Below are 24,053 nucleotides of genomic sequence, written 5' to 3'. Positions count from 1 at the left end.
GCAGCGTTTTGCGGTGAGCAGTTGAGTTGGAAAATGTGGTGTGGTGTTACTGGGACCTGGGCTGTCTCCCTTGGGCCGGTGCGCGTGCGGTGCGCATCCTGAGGAACCACCTCTCCTGGTCTGGGCTGCGGGCTTCCTCCTCCTGCCGCGAGTGACACCTCAATCCTGCTCTCCGTGCGCGGCCGTCATCGCCACTGAGAGCTCACTGCTGTTTTGGTTCTTGGTTCCTCGTTCTCTGTTCGTTGTATTTTTTTCCCCCTGCATCTGTGTGTCTGCTCCGGGGTTTGGCTCATCTGGAGGCCTCCACCACCACAATCCGGCGCTGATTCGGCCTATATCGGGCCAGACACCATTACCGGTGGTCAAGGCCGTATCATACGGCGTCCTCAACGCGAGCCAAGAGAGGGCATCCCGACCCTCTAATTGACGCTGAGCCACTACCCCTGGAGGGTGGTTTTAATTGGAGGGGCAGACTCTCCCCATTTTTTTTAGTTTATTCATCTGTTATTTCTTCCGTTGAGTTATTATTGATCAGTTTGGTGGGTTATATTTGATTTATTGTGTAGTAATCTTTTTTTCCTCTTTTGGATAATTTGTGTGTTAAACAGTTTATTTTGGGTTTATTGCTATTTGGTTATCGTGTGTGAGGGTTGCCTTGCTTTTTTTGTTTCTAATTGTGTTCTTTTCGTTGACAGGTGCTGCGGGCCCAGAGCGGCAGCGGTTCCCCTGGTGGTGGTTCCTTATCCACGTTTTTGGTTTGCTGTGTCACGGGTGCAGTGTAGTTTTTTTGGATCTCTCCCCTTTTTGTTACCGCTGTCGTGGTAAGCCCCAGCTCTGTTTTTGGTAATCCCTCATACTTTTTATAATCATATTTGTAGTATTCTTTTCGTCTGTCCTCATTTTAAAATAACTGTTTAATAAAGTCATTTTTTTATAATTGGAAATCACACTCTGGTCCCGTGGAATATTCTTGAACCGTGTGCCTTGGATCATTTCAAAACCTGCATATCCATAAGTCTTGTCCATATCCTGGGGTGAAAGCCCCCAGGTGGCGTTGTCGGTAACGGCTTCACGCCGCTCGCCTTGCCACACCTGGAAATCCTGTCCACACTTCAGCAACTACACGATTATGACTGCAATTTCGATCTGGCCCTTCTGCCATACTCTCTCTCTGCCTCTCTCTCCTTTCCTTGCCCTGTCTCTATCCCCAGTGTATTTCCTTTCCATGTCAGCCGGTCAAGGTTTCTAAATAGTTTCTAAAGTCTGAGTAAACTGGAGGAGACACAACCCTGTTAATGTAATTAAAACCTGGTACTCAAATCACAGCAACAGGGATGTGAGTCCATAATAAAGTTAGCTTTCTCTCTGGAGTAGAAGCTAGCTCATCATCCAGCTGTTACTGTTAATAGAGAAAAACCTATATAATAATAATAGTAAACTATAATGTAACTTTAAGTAAGACAGAAACATGTCTTCTCATACTCAGAATAAATTCTAATACAAATATGAGGAAGAAAAACACCTTGTTGTTGTTGTTTATATCCAGCGGCGACTTGATAAGTTCAGACTCCATTGAAAACAGACTGTGTTATCCAAAAGCTGTTGAGTCGATCCACTGGACGTTAAGAAAGTTCTTGAAGACGTTTCATCTCTCATCCAAGAGACTTCTTCTGTTCAGAGAGTGGCTGATAATGTCCCAGCTTATAAACCCTGTGGGGTGTGGTCAGTGCTTTTCACATTCCAACGACCGTCATTACACCCGTCTGGCTCTTTAACGATTGTTGGTGGGGGTGTCAAAGGGGGTCGTTGAGATGTGATTACACCTTTGTATGCTAATGAGGGTCATTGGCATGAGACCCATCACCTGGGTCAATCCACTGAGACTATCATATAGAAAATTCCATGGACTTTGTGGAAAAGGTGAGAGGACTGAGATTGGATACAGATGAGACCATGGTATCCTACGACGTCACCTCCCTGTTCACATGTGTCCCCACAACGGAGGCTGTGGAAGTGGTGCGACAACGGCTTTGACAGGACACCGCCCTCAGCGACAGGACAAACCTCAACCCCGACCACATCTGCAAACTTTTGGACCTCTGCCTCAACACAACCTACTCCCAGTACAGAGGGAACTTCTATAGGCAGAAACACGGATGTGCCATGGGCTGGCTCGCCGGTATCTCCTATTGTGGCCAATTTGTACATGGAAGAGGTGGAACACAAGGCCCTTACCTCGTTCAACGGAACACCACCAAGCCACTGGTTCCGGTATGTGGACGACACATGGGTTAAGATAAAAATTCACGAGGTGCAACCTTTCACCGAACACATCAACTCGGTGGACAGCAGCATCAAGTTCACCAGAGAGGATGTGAAGGACATCAGTTTGCCCTTCTTGGATTGCGAGGTCGGCATAAAAGATGACAGAAGTCTGTATGTTGGGGTATATAAGAAACCAACACACACGGACCAATACCTGCTTTTTGACTCTCACCACCCACTGGAATGTGAAAAGCACTGACCACACCCCACAGGGTTTATAAGCCGGGACATTATCAGTCACTCTCTGAACTGAAGAAGTCTGAGAGACGAAACGTCTTCAAAAACTTATCTTAACGTCCAGTGGATCGACTCGACTCGTTATACTGCCTGTGCACTGCCTGTATTGTACTGCCTTTTGTACTGCCTGTTTACCGTGGGTGTGAGAGGACTGCAATTTCATCTGTGCTGTATGTCGTGCATACATGGTACACTTGACAATAAAGCTGACTCTGACTTTGATAACAATAGAAGTTGACGGAGTGTCTCCTTATCAAATTAGAGGAAGCACGTAAAGATAAACAATATTAGACCAAGAACTAAGCCTTGAGGAACTCCATAACTACCTGTAGTGGACTGGGAGGAGTTATTATTAATGTTACCCAACTGGGAACGGTCAGTTAGAAAGACAGACACCAGTGCTGATCCCTTAATACAAATTGTCTTGTCCAGTCATTTCAATAGAATATTGAGGCCAATCATGTCAAAAGCTGTGCTAAGGTCCAAGAGAACCAGCATAGAAACAAGTTCTCTATTTGAAGCAGTTAGAAAGTCGTTGCTAACCTTGAAGGGTGTGTTTCTATACCTTGATGTTCCCTAAAACCTGATTGGAAATTTTCAAATAAACTGTTGGATTTAAGTAAACCACATAACTGATTAGCGACTATTTTCTCAAGGATTTTAGATGAGTATGGGCGGTTTGATATGGGCTGATAGTTGCTTAGAACAGCAGGGTCAAGGTTAGATTTTAGGAGAAGGGGCTTGGTTACAGCTACTGTAAAGGATAGTGGGACATATCCTGTTGATAATGACAGGTTAATAATAATAATAATAATAAGGAAGTGGCTGCTAAGTAAAGGTAAGGCTTCTTTGATGAGCTTTGCTGGAACTGGATCTAACAGACAGGAGGATGGTTTAGCTGAGGAGACTATTTTAATCAACTGACTGATCTGTATTTGAGACAAGATCCATAGAACCAAAGGGTTCAAAAGTCAAATGTGTGTTTTCCAGATCTTAGGGATCTAAAGAAGGACTAGAGTCGGTGGAGGACAGGACACCATTGATTATGACTCTGATGAGCAGGATCTTATTATTGAAGAAATTCATAAAATCATTGTTGTGGAGACTCGATGGAATACTAGGCTCATAGGTACTGTGGTTATTTGTCAGTCTGGATACAGTACTGAACAACATCTGGGTTTGTTTTACTTGTCCTCTATAAATGATGAATAATAGGCTGCTCTGGCAGAACAAAGAGCCTTCCTGTATTTATGTAAACTATCTTGCCACGCTGAGTGGTGTTCTCCTAGTTTAACTGAGTTAGTGAAATGACCCGCTGTGTAGTTCAGGTACGGGATTAAATTAATCAAAGTTGTTATTAAAACCAGATTAAGATCCCACACACTCTTCTAGCTATTGACCTCTTTCAATAATCAACACCGACATTAAAATAATATCTAAAGCACTTGCCTCCAGATTGTAGAAAGTTATTCCATCAATAGTGACCTAACGTAACCTAACTCCATCCTGTGGAGCTCTGCTGCCCCCCTTTGGCGGTTATAGAACATAGCACCACACTCTGACACATTATAAATGAGTTTTAATCAACCAATCCAGAGCAGAGCAGTTTGTGCAGCGGTTGATATTTCAGGACCCTGGACAGCAGCGACTGGAGAACTGGCCCCAAAATAGAATAAGTAACAAGAAAGGACAAAAAATAATATAAAGAAATTACAGAATTATATTCACAATGAGCCAACAATTCCCCCTAAAGATCAAATCCGTCCACATGCAGTGAGTGATGAAGGATCTGATCACATTCTTGGGTTATCTTCTGTCTTGTCTGCATTCAGATGAACTTGATTTGGTTCCTGTTGAAGTTCTTTAACGTGTATTGAAAGGGTTAAAGGTTGTGACACAGCTTCCAGCGAGCAGTTGATCCACTAGAGTTCCATTTACTGTAGAAAGTCACCACATAGGACAGAATAAATAATTAAAGTAAATGTTATAATAAAAAAGACATTACAAAGACATATTTTTCTGTCCCTCCAAAGAGACCACTGCTCTAATTTCTCCACCCTATTGACGACCTTGTGGTTCCGGTCAGGAGAGAAGTAGCCCCGCCTCTGTCCTCTGTCACGTCCGCAGAGGAGACATATTACTCTGTGAGAACGAACAACATCTCATTCAGTCCAGAACTTGTGATCTGAAGATGAGTGGAAGAGGAAAGGGAGGAAAAGGACTCGGGAAAGGAGGCGCCAAGCGTCACCGGAAAGTTCTCCGTGATAACATCCAGGGAATCACCAAGCCCGCTATCCGCCGCCTGGCTCGCCGTGGTGGAGTGAAGCGGATCTCCGGTCTGATCTACGAGGAGACCCGCGGTGTGTTGAAGGTGTTCCTGGAGAACGTGATCCGTGATGCCGTCACGTACACCGAGCACGCCAAGAGAAAGACCGTCACCGCCATGGATGTGGTGTATGCTCTGAAGAGGCAGGGACGCACCCTGTACGGCTTCGGGGGCTAGACCACTAGTGACGTCATCAACCAAAGGTCCTTTTCAGGACCAGCACTGTGTTCAAAGAGTCCAGTTCTAGCCAGACGTGAAAAAGATCCACATTGACATTCACACCTTCTGCAAGACAACAGATGGGGAAAAACAACGATGAATACACAGAAAACAACAAACTAGAGACTAAAGAAACTCTCAACTCTGTACATAGAAAAACAGCTCGACAAACATGACAGATGGACATAAATATGTGTAGTGATGGCAAAACGAGGCTTTGTGAAGCTCAACCTTTTTTCGAATTACTGTGGAAGTGGTTCGCTACCTAATTCAGTTCTCTTTGGTCACATCTTCTGTGATCTTTGTTCACTTGGATTCATTATCAGATGAGCTAAATTCATCATCCAAAGGAACCCTTGCAAACCTGATGTTCCATTGGTGTTTGTCATTCATATTTATTTTGGGATTGTGCTTAGTGTACCGAATGATTGTGTAACTGAGGTGTTTTTGTTGAGGAACAACAACTTTTTTCCACAGTTTAAGGACTCAGTCGATTTTTTATTTTTTTGGAAACAACTTCTCCATCCTTTGAAACATCTTTTCACAGGGAAAGGAAGAGGCCAGGGTCTCAAGATCATTTTTGCTCAGCTAAAATATATTTCTCGGTCTGAATAGAGCTGTGAAGCAGTTGGAACGTCATCAGTGATGTCAACTGAAGCAAGCTCCGACCCACTGCTTCATTATAACCGGCCTGTCGAGTTTGAAGCGTGCGTCGGAGCTTCGGTGTTAGAGGAAACATCACTACATGTACGTAAACATCTAACCATACATATAAGCACAACAACAAGGAAAAAAATTGACAACTAAACACATCAGTGCACCACTTTACATTTAACATACACCAAGGAAACAAATACAGACCTCAACTTACGCCGATTTTGAGAAAAAAAAATACACAGAATACAAAAAACTAAAAAAACCTCTGTGACCCACAAAGCAGAAGAAGCGGTTGAAGACGAGACTTTGCTGTTTTCTCCTAAAAAATAAGATGTATTTGTTTACAAGTTTTAAAATATCTGTGTAAGCCCAGTATTATGAAACTGCATTCATAACTAAAGAACAAAAAAAAAAAGAACCGTATAGAACTGGGAATGGTTTTTTTGGGTTTAGCAGAAACAGAAGTGTTGTTGCATAAAGTTTAAAATAAGCAAGAATTTATCTTTTAACAAACAGTTCTTTAGGGTTGAAATGCTGAAATCCAATCTGATCGTTATGAAGCAGAATGGTAAACACGGTTTGACCACTGCTTTTCAACAAACCAGACAACAACCCAGGAGCCGATGACCGCAGCCTGACTTTCCCGTCTCTAATTCAGCGCCTGCATCAAATCTCCTAACTGTAATAGACACTGACAGACAACTGACTCAATCTGGCCTATCTGCCACTGTCTTTCTGATGCCCTGTCCTTATCTTCATTGTATTTATTTTCCGCTCATCCGGTTAAGGCGGAGTCTGGGTCTACCCAGAGTTTCTTCCTCAGTGAGAGTGTTTTTCCCCGCCGTTGTCGCTATGCCTGCACTGGAAAGTTCAGTTGGGGTTTTCTGCCCGTAAAGTGCTTTGAAATGTCTGTTGACATGATTAAGCACTTCGCAAATAAAAAGTTGTTGGATTGATTGAACCAAACCAACATCTGATAGGATTACTGCTCTTAGTTCATACATTTTAAAAGAAAATTACAGTTTTACTTTAACAGGACAAACCAAGTGGTAATTTTGGAATTCATTCACGTTGTATTTGCCAGACAGCTGGTTTTAAAAAAGCCTACACATGCTAGGCATGTAAGATTAAAAAAAAAAAACAGCTCATGGGAGACTTTGTAAATCTTTAAAATTCTACTGATGTCCCCTTGAATTTAACTTTATCTAATTAAAAGAAAAACATTGTGTTTCAACCAGATAAATAAATGCATGTACTTGAAACCTAAAAACTTTTCTAGTTGTGTTGAGGACTGGGTTTAAAATGTATTAGATGGTTTTCTTTTATTCAGAATGTGTGGTGTAAATCAGGGAGTTAAAGAACCCCCCCATTCAGAAAATTACATCATAATGTCTTGTTGCCTCATCAAAAATATTCCTTTATTTCTTCTCTACAAATGACACAGCTCATGTGGAAATGAATTACAGTGGTGTAGCAAACAGGGACACGTGTGAACAGAATGTTCAACATGTGGACAATGTTCTATCATGTGTTCTAGTGACTATTGTGATGATGTGACTCACAGATGTCAAATATATTCATCTGTTTTTCTGAGCTCAAAGCTAGTTCCACTCTTAGTTTGTGCTCCAATCTTTTCCCCTCCACATCATAGGTTCAATAGCAGGTAGTGTACGGTTGTCATGGAAACAGATTCGACGACAGGCTGTGAAAACGGGACCCACAGTTTCAGGTTGTTGGTGAGCAGAGATGGAAACTCCACTTTGTCACATCAGTGTCACTATGAACAGCTGATTTGTGTCCAAACGAGCTGCCAGCAGCAGAAATGTCCACAGTCCACAGCTGTGACAGGAAGTCTGGCTCCACGGTCCCCGAGCCTCGGTCACCATCAGTGTGTTTGCTGCTCCACAACAACTTGACTTGAGTCCAAAGTGATCCTCAGCCGACAACTGCTGTCACTTTGATTCTCTGAGCAAAGATGTGGAGTCGCTGGAAAACGGAGTTTGATGGAGCTCCGATGCATCGGAAACATTTCATCACGTTAACGAGTGGGAAAAGTCACGGAGACTGGCGGGACACGGCGGTGGACTCGTGAGGTGTGGAGGCTCCCTGAACTCAAGCCAGAGAGTCTCAGAGTTCTCCACGAGTTCAGGATGAAGAGGTTCTAGTCCGCGGTCCTCTCCCTTCACGGCCAGCCTTCAGGACGCGTCCCACGGGGACTTTGGAGTGTTTTATCTGTGACAGAAAACACAAGTGAGCCCACGTTCACGCCGGACAGAGGAGCCGCTGAGCTGGGCTGAGTCTCCACGGTTCTCATGGTGCGTTTAAGGCCCGCCTCCAGCTCCGGATTCGACAGCAGTCGTTTCAGCGACGAGAATCGGAGTCCGGAGGAACGAAACAGAGAAAACGATGGCAGAAGAAGCTCCAGCAGCAGCAGCCGCGGCCCCGGCCAAAGCAGCCAAGAAGAAGGCCCCCAGACCGGCTAAGTCTGGCCCCAGCGTCAGCGAGCTGATCCTGAAAGCAGTGGCCGCGTCCAAGGAGCGGAGCGGCGTGTCAGCCGCTGCCCTGAAGAAGGCTTTGTCTGCCGGCGGCTACGATGTGGACAAGAAAAAGGCGCGGGTCAACATGGCCATCAAGGCTCTGGTGGCCAAAGGGACTCTGGTCCAGACCAAGGGCACCGGGGCGTCGGGCTCCTTCAAGATGAACAAGAAAGCAGCCGAACCCAAGGCCAAGAAGCCCGTCAAGAAAGTGGCGTCTAAAGCCAAGAAGCCCGCAGCCAAGAAACCGGCAGCGGCTAAAAAGCCCAAGGCGGCGGCAGCCAAGAAGCCGGCAGCCGCTAAGAAGTCCCCCAAGAAGGCCAAGAAACCTGCAGCCGCCAAGAAAGCTGCAGCCAAGAGCCCCAAGAAGGCCACCAAGAGCCCCAAGAAAGTGGCCAAGAAGACCAAGGCCCCCGCAGCCAAGAAAGCAGTCAAGAAGGTTGCTAAGCCCAAAGTCAAGAAGGCAGCAGCCAAGAAGAAGTGAGCTGTCATCATTGTGATCAACACACGTCTGACTAAAGGCTCTTTTTAGAGCCCCCATGTCCACATGAAAGAGCTTTCCTCAAAAAAAAAAGCATTCTAATCATCATCATCATCACATCAACTCTTCCTCACACCACACCACCATCACTGCTGAACAACCACATCACTACTGCTGAGCTACAAACTCACTTCATTCACTAACGTTACACTCATTCACCATCAGCAGCTGACCACATGTTTCCTTCAGGGATTCTGCATTTGCATTCAATTTACTTTATTCAAGACAATGAATAATTTCTGTGTTAACAAGTTTTCATTGAATTTATTGTTGAAGAAATATATGAAATTAAAGTGATTCAACAAGTACAAAGTGTAGATAATAACTTAATTTCTCACAACCCAACATTGTACTTGTGATGTTCATAAAGTTCAGTCTCATGACTTTAATAGTTTCTTTCAGATAAATCTGCTGTAAAAAATTTGTGTTTTATTCAGCTGACAAAGGATTGTGAAATATACAAAAAAAAGATCAAAAAAGGAATCAGTTGAAGCCGTTTGATATTATTCCATCCTGTACAATCCATTAAATTACCCACAATATCACCAATACAGAAATAGATAAAAAGATTCATTCTACATTCTTGTTCTTAGTCATTTCACATCAGTCATTTTACATTATAATCCTTAGTTATTCTATGTTAACATGTGTTCTGAGAATCAACAGACCAACACAAATTATCACTGAATCCATTCTGTGAAATAACTCCTAAACATAAAACACGAATGTGTTCCAACAGTAGTTCCAAGTAATTCTTTCAAAGACGCTCAACCCTCTAAATTTTGTCTTTAATTGAAAATAGTATTTCTGAGGTTTTTAAGGATACAGTATCTAACACTTTGAAAATGCTGGACTCTAAAAACTATTGTTTTCATGTTCTGAAGTTTTATTTGTGTATTTTTCCCAAACGTCAACATAATATGACCATATATTATGACCATAAGAAATACGTATATGTACACACATTTCTAGTTTTGAAATTGCTTTTTTGGAAATAACTAAATATTAAAATAAAAGCACACTTTGAAACGTTGTCTACTATATTTTGTTTGTGGCTTTAAAACGAATTGATCTAAAATCACCCCCAACAGTTTAGTTCCATATACGCTTTTAAATTTAGCACCATGTAACGTGAGTTGAATTGAACTGCTCATCTCGTTCTGACATCTAACACCGTAGTATTTAATGTCTAGTTATAACCTGATTACAATAAGTTGGTCCATCAGACCACAGAACAGAAACCCGCGTCTATTGACAGATCGGATCAGCTCTCCTGAGGAGGTGGTGGCTCTTAGAAGAGCCGTTGGGCTGGGGGGTCAGCAGGAGGAGGTCTACTTGGAGCTGGTATACTTGGTCACGGCCTTGGTGCCCTCAGACACGGCGTGCTTGGCCAGCTCCCCGGGCAGCAGGAGACGCACGGCGGTCTGGATCTCCCTGGAGGTGATGGTGGAGCGCTTGTTGTAGTGAGCCAGACGAGAGGCCTCACCGGCGATGCGTTCAAAGATGTCGTTCACAAACGAGTTCATGATGCCCATGGCCTTAGACGAGATCCCGGTGTCTGGGTGCACCTGCTTCAGCACCTTGTACACGTAGATGGCGTAGCTCTCCTTCCTGGTCCTCCTCCTCTTCTTGCCGCTCTTGCTGGCGGTCTTGCTCACGGCTTTCTTCGAGCCCTTCTTGGGCGCTGACTTCGCTGGTTCAGGCATTCTTCTTCTTTCTGGTCACACAGAAATGTACCCCGACGCACCACAGTGACTCTCTTTGTACAGACTCCATTCAAAGCAGACTGTGTGGTCTCCTTCCTGTGATTGGTGGAGCTGATCACGGGGTTAGAGGGGGTCTCCGTCTCTCTTTGGGTCGGGGTCTTGATTCGTCTTTGCTGAAGCTGCAGTCTGGAGACAAACAGACCAGAAACACAATTCTAACGACAATAAAGTTCAAACAAGAACCTTTAATGAAAACACACAAACTGCTGTTATTCTCTTTTGAACTGGTTTGTATTCATGTTAGAAAAAGTGACATATCCAGTGTAATAGTTTACATAACATGGTTTTTAGAAGCCTAAAAAAATATCATTATTTTTCATTGGGTGATGTTGATAAATTAAAATGGAATACGTCTTAAATTCAAGTTCTAACTGACCCATACAGATAAAACTAAAATTATTCATTGGAACTATCTTTTATGAACATATATCATATAAAGACACACAATCAGTGTGATATAAATAAGAATGTTATGTTGATAATGTTATGTATCTTTTAATTGTACAATAAGTGTTTGAAAATGTACATTTTCACTATATTTTAGATGTATTTTACTACTTTGCTGCTTTTTATACATCATGGCCAGGGGAATACAGATGAAAACTAGCCTTCTGGCTAATTCTGGCTTTTTTAACCATGTGTAATCATGTGTTTAATGGAAATGCATTGTCCCCTTTCAAATAAACCAATCAAAAAACAAAACCCAACTGGACTTGTTTTAGGTTGGTTGAAGATGTTCCATGTGTGTCTTTGCTGGAGGAACAGGGAGACTAATTTCTGATCTGGTTCACGCTCAGAATCATCAGAAGCTGAAGTGATGTTAACATCCTCTTAAGATTAGAGAACTTTTAAAATATGGAGCCTGTTAGTAAAAGTCAGTCAGCTTTAAAGGGTAATTTTGAAATTAAAAAATAACTTGTGAACTAAAATGTAATTTGCCAATTAAATAACAGTTCATCAGTTTTCAACTACATCATAAAGTATCTCCTCCTAAAGGTGTATTCTTTTTTAAAGTAAAGGTTAAAATGATTTTACACAAATAATAATAGAGCAGGACACACGAGTCTTGAGAATCCTTCAACCTTTGTAAAAATAATTCCAATTAAAAAAGAAGACTTTAAACCACATGAACAGGTTGTTTCCTGGTTGTTTTAATTCTATTGACAAAGTTGTTTCCTTCTTAATTCCCTCAATGTCTGAAAAGTTTTTTATTTGACTAAATTTCTGAACAATTTAAGTTAATGTAATCTGTGACTAATGTCATGAAACCTGCTTGTTTCTTTTAGAATTTCTTCAAATGTTTTTACAAACTTCTATTAGAAACAAATGAAAATAAATTGTATTCCATCATCATTTTACACTATGCTTATTTTACCTTTCAATTTTTTTGAAAATAGTCTGCAGTCCCTCAATGTCTGAGGAATTTTGACTCCAGATTTCTAAAGTCTAAATGATTGTAATCCTTTACTAGTCATGTAGCCTGCTTGTTTTAGAATTAGTCAGAGGCTTTTTACACACTTGTCAGAAAGTGTTGAAAATAAATTGTATTCGAATTAAGTGTATCAAAGCCACTGAAATGAGTCACATCCTGAAATGAACACATCCTGTACATATTAAAGTAGTCAGTAGGGTTTCAATAATCTGATCAAATTCTAGTGGTGAAATGTTCAACCCTGAAGACTGAGCAGTTTCAGAACTTGTTTGAATTGGGTTCATGATTTTTGATGGTGAAACGAGGAGGAAAAACGTGTCTGTCTGTCAGCCTTGTGTGGCTCTGAAAAGAGCCGTTGTGTTGCCGCTTGTAGGCTCCAGCAGTTCACTTCTTGGCAGCCTTCTCGGTCTTCTTGGGCAGCAGGACGGCCTGGATGTTGGGCAGCACGCCGCCCTGAGCGATGGTCACCCCGCCCAGCAGCTTGTTGAGCTCCTCGTCGTTGCGGACAGCCAGCTGCAGGTGACGGGGGATGATCCGAGTCTTCTTGTTGTCACGGGCAGCGTTTCCAGCCAGCTCCAGGATCTCAGCGGTCAGGTACTCCAGCACAGCCGCCAGGTAGACGGGGGCGCCGGCACCGACGCGCTGCGCATAGTTCCCTTTACGCAGCAGCCGGTGAACACGGCCGACCGGGAACTGGAGCCCGGCACGAGAGGAGCGGGTCTTGGCCTTAGCTCTGGCTTTACCGCCGGTTTTACCACGTCCGCTCATGTTCGACTGCTTTCCTAGAGATGTAGCTCACAGAAAATGGGGCTCAGACCCCCACCTTCACTTATATGGAGCAGAGCGCGCCACTCTCCCCGCCGGAAAGGGCGGAGCTGAGCTCCAGGAGGAGCCCCCCACCAACCAGTGGTCGCCCTCGGACCCTTTAAGAGCAGCGGCTCTCCTGTCTCTGCAGCATTCTTGTGTTCCTGTGGAGACAAGCAAGAACCGATGGCGAGAACCAAGCAGACCGCTCGTAAGTCTACTGGAGGCAAAGCCCCCAGAAAGCAGCTGGCCACCAAAGCAGCTCGGAAGAGCGCTCCGGCCACCGGCGGCGTGAAGAAGCCTCACCGTTACAGGCCCGGTACCGTGGCTCTGAGAGAGATCCGTCGCTACCAGAAGTCGACCGAGCTGCTGATCCGGAAGCTGCCCTTCCAGCGTCTGGTGAGAGAGATCGCTCAGGACTTCAAGACCGACCTGCGCTTCCAGAGCTCCGCTGTCATGGCTCTGCAGGAGGCCAGCGAGGCTTACCTGGTGGGCCTGTTCGAGGACACCAACCTGTGCGCCATCCACGCCAAGAGGGTGACCATCATGCCCAAAGACATCCAGCTGGCCCGCCGCATCCGCGGGGAGAGGGCTTAGACTGACGTCACAGCCCCACTGACACCCCAACGGCTCTTTTCAGAGCCTCTTCATCCAGTAATGAGAGCTTCTCCTGTGTTCGACAGATTTTAGCCCTTTTACACGTTAAGAGAATGTAGGTGTCTTATTTTAGGACGTATCTTGACACAATCATCCGTCTGTGGTTTGAAATAATGAAAGCTACTACAGCTTTTGCAGCTGGAATCTCAAGGACAACATTAACCACTAAACTAGATCAGAGGCTCTAATGATATTGTGTCAGATTGGAAAAATAAATTGTGGAGTTACACAAGGTTCAGTATTGGACTAAAGTTATTGAAACTTTATTTGAATGTTATTGGTTCGGTATTCAATAAGTTGACATTTCAGCTTGGGGTGTAGCTCGGTGACGGAGCTCATTCTTACCAGAGCTCTTACTAGAGCTCGTTCTCTTAGCTCATGCCATTAATAAATAAACCTATACTATCCATAATTGATAAATCCATAAAAATAGGTTATGTACTGCAATCTTTCAAAGTGGTAACTTTTCAAACCTAGACGCTGGCATCCTCTCAAATTACAGGCTGATCTCTAACCTGCCATTCCTGTCTGAGATCCTAGAGAACGTAGCTGCTAAACAGCTAAATGACCACCTGTTAGAGAACAATCTGTGGAGGATTTTCAGTCAGGTTTTAGGACGAACTACAGTACGGACACTGCACTGCTAAGGGTCACAAATGACCTGTTAATAGCATCAGATATCTGTTCTAGTCTTATTACACCTGAGTCTATTCTTTCAAGGAGATTGGAAGAGGAAGTTGGGATTATAAACTCTGCACGGGACGGGTTTAGGTCATATCTATCTGACCAATTTCAGTTTGTCTATGTCAATAAAAAATCTTCAGATCAAGGGACTCGTTTGTGGAGTACCTCAAGGATCTGTTCTGGGTCCAATTCATTTTAATTTATGCTACCATTGGGAAATATTATATGGAAACATAACATTAACTTTCATTGATATGCAGACGATACGCAATTATATTTATCAATTAAAACAAATGAATCTGACCAGCTAATTAAATTGGAAACCTGCCTCAGAGATATTAAATCCTGGATGCTGCACAATTTCTTAATGTTGAACAGTAACAAAACTGAAGACATTATTATTGGGCCTAAGCATCTTCAAGATGATTTCTCTAACTCCACTTAGATAGCATTGTTCTGTCCTCCACTAATGAACTCAGAAATTTGGGAGTGATTTTTGATCAAGACCTGTCCTTTGACTCACATATTAAGACTGTCTCGGATAGCCTTTTTTCACTTACGAAACATTGCTTAAGTAAGGAATTTCTTATCCTTTAAAGGCGCAGAAAAAAATCATTCATGCTTTTGTTACTTCTAGATTGGATTACTGCAATTCCTTATTGTCGGACTGTTCAAGCTCCTCCGTTTGGACTCTGTAATTAGTTCAGAATGCAGCTGCCCGCTTACTGACTCGAACTAGGAGGAGAGAGCACACCTCTCCTGTCCTGGCATCCCTACACTGGCTGCCGATAAATTTTAGAATACAATTCAGTACAATGCAAGTCCTTATGATTACATATAAAGCTCTTCACTGTAGGGCTTTGTCTTACATTGAAAATCTCATTGAAGTGTATCAACCTCCCACGGCCCTTCGATCCGAGCATGCAGGATTTCTGCTGACCCGTCGGATCTTTAAGAGTAGAACAGGAGGCAGAAGCTTCAGCTATCTGGCCCGTTTACTCTGGAACGTTCCCCCAGCCTCCGTCTGGGGGGCAGACACCCTTAGCTTATTTAAGAGTTGACTAAAAACCCTCCTCTTTGATTGAGCCTACAATTATAAATGACACACACTCCAATAGATATGCTGCTATAGGCCTGGGCTGCTGAGGTTATTTTTCCCCGTGTCTCTCGTTAGAGGGAGATACTCTGGAGCTTCTGTCACTTCTCTTTCTCTATCTTTCTAGGCTATTAGAATTTACTACTGTACACCAGTGTGTGATGTTATTTTCTTGGGGAAAAGGAAAGAGGAAGAGGTGCCAGGTCTGCAGGCCATCTGATGATATGAACATGAGCATGACCTGTGTGAAATGTGCTAAATTCATTTGAAAAAGCACAGTGTGGTCACATGTCACTCGTGTGCTGTGTAGATGAACAGACAGACATACAGACACATATAGAACAATAATATCAGACTTCATACCAAACACATGAAAATAAATGTATTGGTATTATAAATCAAGCACACCCAGTATAGTCAAAAATCAACGTGGTAACGTAATGACTTTGTGTTGGCAAATTATGGATTGCGCTGGGCGGGCATTGCAAAGCCATAGATGAATGTTAGCAGGCTGACTGGAGAAGGAAAGGTAACTAATTGTGAGAAAGGAGCTAATGTTAAAAGAAAAGGCACCTGTCGAAAGAGCAAGTGAAAAAAATAAATTTTAGAAAAGTGATAGTTCTGTTCGCTGACTACATGAACAGAACTGTATGTAGTTACTAAAAGACCAGTTTTGTCAAATGCCTGAGGACCATTTTGGACACTACATCGATTGTGTCATTCCAAATGGAAACCATACCTGGACAGACTGTGCTAGCCAGCTAGTTTCACTCAGAAATTGTTGCTGTTTTCTGTGTCATTCCTGCTGTTTGGACTCTGCTCAAAAACATGAAAATTGTTGGAACAGTTATGACACTCTAAAATTATGTTAACTGGGAAGTCCATGTATAGTTAGTGATGGGTAGATGAAGCCCCATGAAGCATTGAAGCTTTTCATTCCAATCAGTTCACTGCGGTTTGAAGCTTCACGAGGCTTCATTTGCTCTAGTACGACATCTACTGGATGGTAAAATATCACTTGGCATGACGTTGAAGTGTTTGGCATTTTGCCTGTGAATAAACAGGCAAAAAAAAATTACTACTGTTAAATCACACTCTATGTGTACACAATACTGCCACTGTATTTGTGCTTCTGTTCGACAGGTGGGGAACACGCATGGAACACAGGCAATCCAAAGGGATGGAAATCCCGCCCCCAATTCAGCAACAACTCACTATGGACATTAAACTTAATCTGGCCTATCTGCCTCTCTCTCTCTCTCTCTCTCTCTCTCTCTCTCTCTCTCTTTTACTTGACCTATCTCTGTCCCAAGTGTATTTCTTTTTCCCAACCAACAGGTCAAAGCGGATGACCGCCCTCCAGAACCTGGGTCCTGCCCGGAGTTTCTTCCTTAGTGAGGAAGTTTTTCCCCGCCACCATCGCTTATGCTTGTTCTGGAGGGCATTATTGGCTATATTGTTCGCTATATAAATAAAAGTTGATTGATTGATTGATTGATTCTTGACATGTATGCTGCTCTGGGTTCAATGCCCACCATCTGCAGCCCTACGGGGGCGCAAGCCTGTGTCAAGTGTAGGCTGGTCCCAAGCCTGGATAAATGCAGTGTTGCTGCAGGAAGGGCATCAGGCTACAAAAAACTTTGCCAAACAAATATGAGCATTCATATTCATATATGAAAAATGGATGACAAGGCTCTGGCGACCCCAAACGGGATCAGACCAAAGAGTTTTATTTAGTAAGTTGACATTGAATACATTTTTGGATGATAGCATTTTTTAAAAATCCACTAAAAATTCAGACATGAAAAGATTGTTTACAACAACAAACAGAAAAGGAATTGATCACGTTAAAGAATGCAATTCATTATCATTAAATAAAAATATTTATAAAGTGGTGTTTGGTGGTGTCATGGCAAATCGCAAAATTCAACGAACACTAAATGGAGTTAAAATTAGATGAGTATATGAAACTAAATTCTGGCGAGTAATTTCAGATCATAAATTCAGTTGGAAATTGTGTAAAAGTTTTGGTGTAATATTAATTGAAATACTATTTTAACATAAGCAATGTTTTTGAAATGTGCATTAATGTCACCTTTTTCAAAGAACAGAACCAACACAGTGCAAGAACTCACATGAAATGACCTACCTGCAAATCAGTGTGACTTCTGCTGTTGTTGTTGAGAGACCAGTTCAGATATGCGTGGCTTCACCTTGTCCAGTGCTACTCTGACGTCATTTTCACAGCAAAGTCGGTTTCTTTTGTTTACCATGCAGAGAGTGTTCCTTTATTTTCGCTCAACTTGATATTGCAAACCATGCAGAATGCTGACTTCCATCACGTTCCGTTATACAGTACATACATGTAAATTCACGATGCACACATTCATCCGACCACTTTCTTTTTTTTGCTCAACTCAGTTACTGTGAATTGAAATATTAAGAAAACAATCAGATGTCGACAAAACATCCGATGATACGTCAAAAACACCCGAGTCCGACACATCGTGTCAAGACAAAACATCGTGTCGGGTGTTTTGTCTGACCTCCGTCTCTGCCGAACCCCTGAGAGCGACTCACCGAACCCCTAGGGTTCGATCGAAACCAGGTTTAGAACCCCTGCCTTAGCGGATTGGCGATATCACTGTCTGGTAGAGGTGGAGAGAACACACACACACACACACCAAAGATGGACAATTTCTTCTTCCGTGTTTTAGCGCTCTGTAACGCGCACCCTTCTTTCTTTTGGCGCGTTCCAAACATGCTGACGCGGGCTGTCCTGTCCAACTGGGGTATTAGGAGTTGTTCAGACGCCTCTGTCCCTATCCGACACGAAACTTCCTCTCGAATGTAGTTTCAATCCGTCCCGCAGAAATCCTAATGGGACTGTTGAGACAACACGATATGGAACCTCATTCTGAATGGACTAAAAATCAGATTTAGTCTGAACAGAGACTTTATGTAACCATGTATTGATAATGATTTATCAACACTAAGTTTAGTGCTGCAGATTGTAACTGAAATCAACCACTTGTTCAATCTAGTCTTTTTAATGCACCATCAGCATTATTTATAGACAGAACTGGACTCTTTGAACAGTGCTGGTCCTGAAAAGGACCTTTGGTTGATGACGTCACTAGTGGTCTAGCCCCCGAAGCCGTACAGGGTGCGTCCCTGCCTCTTCAGAGCATACACCACATCCATGGCGGTGACGGTCTTTCTCTTGGCGTGCTCGGTGTACGTGACGGCATCACGGATCACGTTCTCCAGGAACACCTTCAACACACCGCGGGTCTCCTCGTAGATCAGACCGGAGATCCGCTTCACTCCACCACGGCGAGCCAGGCGGCGGATAGCGGGCTTGGTGATTCCCTGGATGTTATCACGGAGAACTTTCCGGTGACGCTTGGCGCCTCCTTTCCCGAGTCCTTTTCCTCCCTTTCCTCTTCCACTCATCTTCAGATCACAAGTTCTGGACTGAATGAGGAGCTGTTGGTTCTCACAGATGTATATGTCTCGTCTGCGGACGTGATAGAGGACAGAGGCGGGGCTACTTCTCTCCTGACCGGAACCACAAGGTCAATAGGGTGGAGAAAATAGAGCAGTGGTCTCTTTGGAGGGACAGAAAATTCTTTATTTTGTCTGTTTTATTATACCATTCAATTATTTTCTTTAATGTTTTTATTTCATTATTTCATTTTTTTAAACATTTCTTTCTTCTTTACTCTCAGCATTACCTTCTGGTCCTCTCTGTCCTATATGGTGACTTTCTACAGTAAATGGAACCAAGTAGAACCCGACAGAAGAACCCAAAGCTCCGTGTGTTCTGGTGATGAAGAGCTGCTCACACTTCAGTCACGTAATCATTCTCTCGTCTTTGTCTTCTCTTCTCTTCGTCTCCACACTGAGGCCTCAGAGAAAACATAATGTTCCATAATGTTTTCACCTGCAGCAAAATATGCATTAACAGCCTTTTCCATTCTGTGCTTACACTAACTTCCATTACTCAATAACCTTATTGTCTGATTACATTGAAGTCCTGGATGGAGAGCTGGAGATAGATTCTGGATATTCTGCCCTAAACGGGATTTGCTGAAAGGAAATAAAAGGAAATAATTCAGTACGTAAAATTCATAAATGTTTTCACAACATGTAAAAGTAATTAAAATACATGTCAGATACATCTGTAGCTAAGTCATGTCCAGCATAAGAGACAGGACATACAGTAGATTGAGGCTACTGTGATAGTAAGGCCCTCTCGTGAAGTCTCATAATGTCACATAAGGTCTTATAACATCTTGTGTCTCATAAGTTAATGTCTTATGATGTCTCATAAGGTCTTATAACATCTCATCAGGTCTAATATCTCATAAGGTCTCATGAGGGATCATAATACCTCATAATTTCTCATACAGTCTCATCCAAAGGCCTTGAAATCCTGCCCCCACTTCAGCAACTACACGATTATGACTGCAAATTCGATCTGGCCCTTCTGCCACTCTCTCTGTCTCTCTCTTTTCTTTGCCCTGTCTCTATCCCCAGTGTATTTCTTTTCCCAGTCAGCTGGTCAAGGTTACTAAATAGTTTCCAAAGTCTGAGTAAACTGGAGGAGACACAACCCTGTTAATGTAATCAAACCCTGATATTTAAATCACAGCAACAGGGATGTGAGTCTATAATGATGTTAGTTTTCTCTCTGGGGTACGAGCTAGCTGCTCAGTTAGCTGTTTCTGCTGATCAAGAAGAGAAACTTACCTATCTAAAGAAGGTATAAAAATGATTTTTTAAAAAGGTCTTATTCTGATCATATGTATAAGACGTTTGTATGAGGTAGAGTGAAACATTCAATCAGGGTAGATCAAATCATAGCTTTGACCTACCCTGAAAGGTCAAAGCTATGTCAGGTAAGTCGCAGGATGTTGCAGTCTCTGACTGCCTTAGTTCTTGTTATTATTATTATTATTATTATTATTATTATTATTATTATTATTATTATAAACTGTTATTTAACATTAGATTAAACAGAAATATTTTTTATAATTTTCTTAGAATATTTCTGTTATAAATGTGAATGTAAATATACATGCTGTTAGTGGATGATGTACATAATCTGCTGAAACCTTATAATAAAACGCATCTCCAATCAAATTTAGCTGAGATGTTCAGCCTATCAGTCATTACTGAAGAAACACACCTCCTGAATCATCACAAACATCATTGATCATTTCCATTCCCTGATCGATGACTGCAGAAGCTGGAGACAAACAGAATCAGACCTGCAAACGTTCTACTAAGACTCAAGTCTTTGACGAGACGCTTCGTGACGTCAGAATGACTGCTCTTCAGTTGTGATCTTTACAGGTTGCTATGGCTTCAGTTGTCCACTATTTGTCACTGAAGTCTTGAAGACTTCAATCTTTTTCGGCACATTTACGAGGAAAGACTCACCGTTTCAGGACGAACCGATGGTCGGATTCATTTCAGAAGACAGAAATACTTTTTCTATTATTCTCAGAGTAAATTCTAATGAAAATGTGAGGATAAACAACACTGTAGTAGAAAGAGGATATTTCTTGGTGGATGATGGACAGAATCTTCTGAAACTTTAATACAGTGAAGACAAAGTCAAATACACAGAGGGCCAAAAAACAAATTTGTTTCAAGTCTAGGGCCGGACTGGTCCAGTGTTTATTAAAACATATTGAAATGATTGCACAGAGCCTAGTGAACCAAGAGTGTATATTATTTAATGATTAAATGAAAAAGCATAATTCTCTTATGGTTCTGTCAGTAATTTCAAATGAAAACACTTTACAACAGACACATGAACAAAAATGAACCTCCAATTAACAATCATGTCTTTGTGTGTTTCTGAGACGTTTGATGGTGCCTTCTTAGATTATATTCTTTCATTAGAGCCAAACATTGTTTTAAGAAATTACAGGCCCTTTAATTTTCTTAACTATTTTTGCTTAATTATTTCCGTTTTTTAACATTTTTTTCCTTACTCTCAGCATTACTTCCTGGTCCTCTCTGTCCTATATGATGACTTTCTACAGTAAATGGAACTCTAGTGGATCGACTGCTCGCTGGAAGTTGTGTCACAACCTTTAACCCTTTCAATCCACGTCGCTCGACACGCGTGGTGAACACGATGTGTGCAATCGGTTCCACCGATGACAGTAACACAGAATTTGAAGTCGTGATAAACAAATGATGAGGATAAAATAACTTGAAGACAGGACATGTTAAAGGAACCGGAAGGGAAATCATCTCAGGACAGTTTGAATTGTTACTATGAAGTGAAAGAGACCAATGTAGGAAATTAAATCACGTTGAAGTCTGTTGCCCATTAAAGAACTTCAACAGGAACCAAATCAAGTTCTCCTTAATGCAAACAAACCATAGATAACCCGAGAATGTGATCAGATCCTTCATGACGCGCTGCATGTGGATGGATTTGATCTTTAGGGGGTATTGTTGGCTCATTATAAATATATTTCTTAATTTTCTTCTTTCTTGTTAATTATTCTATTCTATTTTGGGCCCAGTTCTCCAGTGGCTGCTGTCCAGGGTCCTGAAATATCAACCACTGCACAAACTGCTCTGCTTCCTGTTGTTGTGTTCTTCTCTTCATGCTGGCTGAATTTGAAGGCTGGCACAAACAGGAAGAACTGGAGACCAACATTCAATTTAATCCTGTGTGGTTGATTGTTCTCAGGTTTGATATTTCAGTTCACCTTGAATGATGAATATGTCCTAGAACGTTAGACATTGTAATCGCATTTGTTGTTTTAAACTCATCATTTGTGTCAGAAGGTGCCTGCTGTGTTCTATAACTCCCAGAAGGTGGCAGCAGAGCACGACAGGAGTTAGATTGAGTTCGGCTGGCTATGATTTAGTAGTAAATGTGACTCGAGAAAATTTAACAACAGTCACACATTTAAAAGGCAACTTTTAAAAACATGTAGAAAAAATACTTTTCAAAAAGTAATTATATTTTAGTGCAAGCGTTTTTTTTAAATAAATTAAATTCGGTACTTTATACATAACACAAAAAAATAACTTTTTAATGAAAGATACTTTCTATGAGTTAAAAACTGAAATGTGTCAATGTCTAAACATTATTTAAAGAAATTACAGACTGTACTTTAAAATAGTTATTTTGTCATCTGAGGGAGGTCATTCACAAACACATAAACACACACACGCACATACACACCTATTTTTTCCAGGGGCCCTGCTGGTGAAGATTAGTTCATCTGTGGCTCTTTCCGACCAGCAGGGAGGGACTCACTTAAACAGTGAGGGTTAAAGTTCTGATTAAATTCTTAGCAATCGCTGGCTGACCCTCATCCTAACATTTGGTAATTTAAAACTCATTCTAATCCCCATGTTTTGGTGTCTTTCTATAGTCTCAGGAATGGCTTCATCCCACAAGACATGTTGAAACCTACACAGTTTATCTGTGAGACACCAGATCTCCCGCTACCCACCAGACACTGCATGATCACATCTTTACAGTCCAGTAATTTCATTGTTGCTCTACATGAATCTGGAGCACCACAATTTAGTTATTGGTGGTTGACTGTTTTTGAGACCAACCATGTCTTTTTTTTTGTTGTTGTTGCTATCCAGATATTTTAGGATTTTGTTTTATGTTGCTCTGCTTTTAAATCACTAATAATCTCACAGTTCACCAGTCGTCATCATATATGTTTCATATGAGTCAGCATTTCAATGCTGAAGAGATACCTTCTTCAATTCCAGTGCATCTGGACAATCACCCCATCTGATTCCTAAGACATACATGTCAGTATAGAAGTGGAGTTCCAAAGTCCCCAGAGTGTCCAGTGCCTCAACAGATGTGGTGGCAGCAGAGTGTCCATGTCCTTTACTTTACACAACACCTGTATGTTTGACCTGCAGTTATTTTGAAGCACCGGGAGGAACTCTGCTGTTTTAAGTGTGAAAGGACCACTTTATTCCCTCCTCTTCCCTTTGTAGCCTCAAATGAATCCTTTAAATATTTACTTGTATTACCAGATGTCACTCAAATTTTGTTTAAAATTAAAGAAGAATTCCAACTACTTTGTTTGCTTCAGGAAATTCACATTGACCAAACAATGACAAAAAATTAGTTATGGATTAGTTAGTCATATTTTCTGATTCAGTGAATTTTTATATTGATTTGTTCCTTTGACTGCATGTATGCAGCACAGCCTAACACATTAAAGCTTGAGCCCTTGTCAGTGAATCAAACTTGAATCTTTTATATATTTTGCAATTCTTCTTGAGAAATAAAGCATGATGTGTCCTGTTTGGGTTCGTTTATTGGTAAGGTTAGTTGTGAAGAAATACCACATCTGTGCACGTAAAAGTTTTGTTCTACTTTTCAGTAAAATACACAAATACATGTCTGTGTAGGTTCTCATTTATCAAAGTCATGGTCGTCCAAAGTTCAGTTAGTCCACTGGACTATAAGAGAGCTTCTTGAAGATGTCTCACTTTTCTTGAAGATGTCTCACCTTTCCTGTTTCAGCAAACATGTTATCGCCATCTTAGACCCGTTAGCCTCATGCTAATGGTTTCCATTAATAAACAAAGGCTCTGTGAAACTCGCATTTCAACAACCACCCTTTGGCACTCAATAACTGTTCAGGAGCCAGACAGTGGTCGTTGGAATATGAAAAGCACCGATCACACATTACAGGGTTAATAAAATGAGACAAGACCAACCACCACTGGAACTGAAGAAGCCTCTTGGATGAGAGG

At 41.9% G+C, this 24,053-nt stretch overlaps 6 protein-coding genes across 6 annotated transcripts; 3 read left to right on the top strand and 3 right to left on the bottom strand.

Annotated features, from left to right (window-relative positions):
* The first annotated feature begins 4,745 nt into the window (after window positions 1-4,745).
* On the top strand, window positions 4,746-5,116 carry LOC137588014 (histone H4). The gene has a single exon (XM_068304719.1). It carries the CDS (start codon window positions 4,754-4,756, stop codon window positions 5,063-5,065), a length of 312 nt encoding a protein of 103 aa, XP_068160820.1. The 5' UTR covers window positions 4,746-4,753; the 3' UTR covers window positions 5,066-5,116.
* A 3,054-nt stretch (window positions 5,117-8,170) lies between these two features.
* On the top strand, window positions 8,171-8,797 carry LOC137587888 (histone H1-like). Its single transcript, XM_068304573.1, has one exon. The coding sequence runs from the start codon at window positions 8,171-8,173 to the stop codon at window positions 8,780-8,782; it is 612 nt and encodes a 203-aa protein (XP_068160674.1). The 3' UTR covers window positions 8,783-8,797.
* A 1,086-nt stretch (window positions 8,798-9,883) lies between these two features.
* LOC137587994 (histone H2B 1/2) lies at window positions 9,884-10,553 on the bottom strand. The gene has a single exon (XM_068304684.1). The coding sequence runs from the start codon at window positions 10,543-10,545 to the stop codon at window positions 10,171-10,173; it is 375 nt and encodes a 124-aa protein (XP_068160785.1). The 5' UTR covers window positions 10,546-10,553; the 3' UTR covers window positions 9,884-10,170.
* A 1,868-nt stretch (window positions 10,554-12,421) lies between these two features.
* LOC137587932 (histone H2A) lies at window positions 12,422-12,811 on the bottom strand. The gene has a single exon (XM_068304625.1). The coding sequence runs from the start codon at window positions 12,803-12,805 to the stop codon at window positions 12,422-12,424; it is 384 nt and encodes a 127-aa protein (XP_068160726.1). The 5' UTR covers window positions 12,806-12,811.
* Window positions 12,812-13,027: 216 nt separating this feature from the next.
* Window positions 13,028-13,489, top strand: LOC137587919 (histone H3). Its single transcript, XM_068304607.1, has one exon. The coding sequence runs from the start codon at window positions 13,028-13,030 to the stop codon at window positions 13,436-13,438; it is 411 nt and encodes a 136-aa protein (XP_068160708.1). The 3' UTR covers window positions 13,439-13,489.
* A 4,840-nt stretch (window positions 13,490-18,329) lies between these two features.
* LOC137588009 (histone H4) lies at window positions 18,330-18,742 on the bottom strand. Its single transcript, XM_068304707.1, has one exon. It carries the CDS (start codon window positions 18,732-18,734, stop codon window positions 18,423-18,425), a length of 312 nt encoding a protein of 103 aa, XP_068160808.1. The 5' UTR covers window positions 18,735-18,742; the 3' UTR covers window positions 18,330-18,422.
* Window positions 18,743-24,053: the final 5,311 nt, after the last annotated feature.

The sequence above is a fragment of the Antennarius striatus genome, chromosome 2 (assembly GCF_040054535.1).
Source record: "Antennarius striatus isolate MH-2024 chromosome 2, ASM4005453v1, whole genome shotgun sequence".
Classification (NCBI taxonomy): domain Eukaryota; kingdom Metazoa; phylum Chordata; class Actinopteri; order Lophiiformes; family Antennariidae; genus Antennarius; species Antennarius striatus.
The sequence above is the reverse complement of the archived record's forward strand: the minus strand, read 5'-3'. Positions and strand labels throughout refer to the sequence as shown.

Coding starts and splice junctions, on each gene's coding strand:
- LOC137588014 (XM_068304719.1), top strand. CDS start 4,754: ATGAGTGGAAGAGGAAAGGGAGGAAAAGGACTCGGGAAAGGAGGCGCC.
- LOC137587888 (XM_068304573.1), top strand. CDS start 8,171: ATGGCAGAAGAAGCTCCAGCAGCAGCAGCCGCGGCCCCGGCCAAAGCA.
- LOC137587994 (XM_068304684.1), bottom strand. CDS start 10,545: ATGCCTGAACCAGCGAAGTCAGCGCCCAAGAAGGGCTCGAAGAAAGCC.
- LOC137587932 (XM_068304625.1), bottom strand. CDS start 12,805: ATGAGCGGACGTGGTAAAACCGGCGGTAAAGCCAGAGCTAAGGCCAAG.
- LOC137587919 (XM_068304607.1), top strand. CDS start 13,028: ATGGCGAGAACCAAGCAGACCGCTCGTAAGTCTACTGGAGGCAAAGCC.
- LOC137588009 (XM_068304707.1), bottom strand. CDS start 18,734: ATGAGTGGAAGAGGAAAGGGAGGAAAAGGACTCGGGAAAGGAGGCGCC.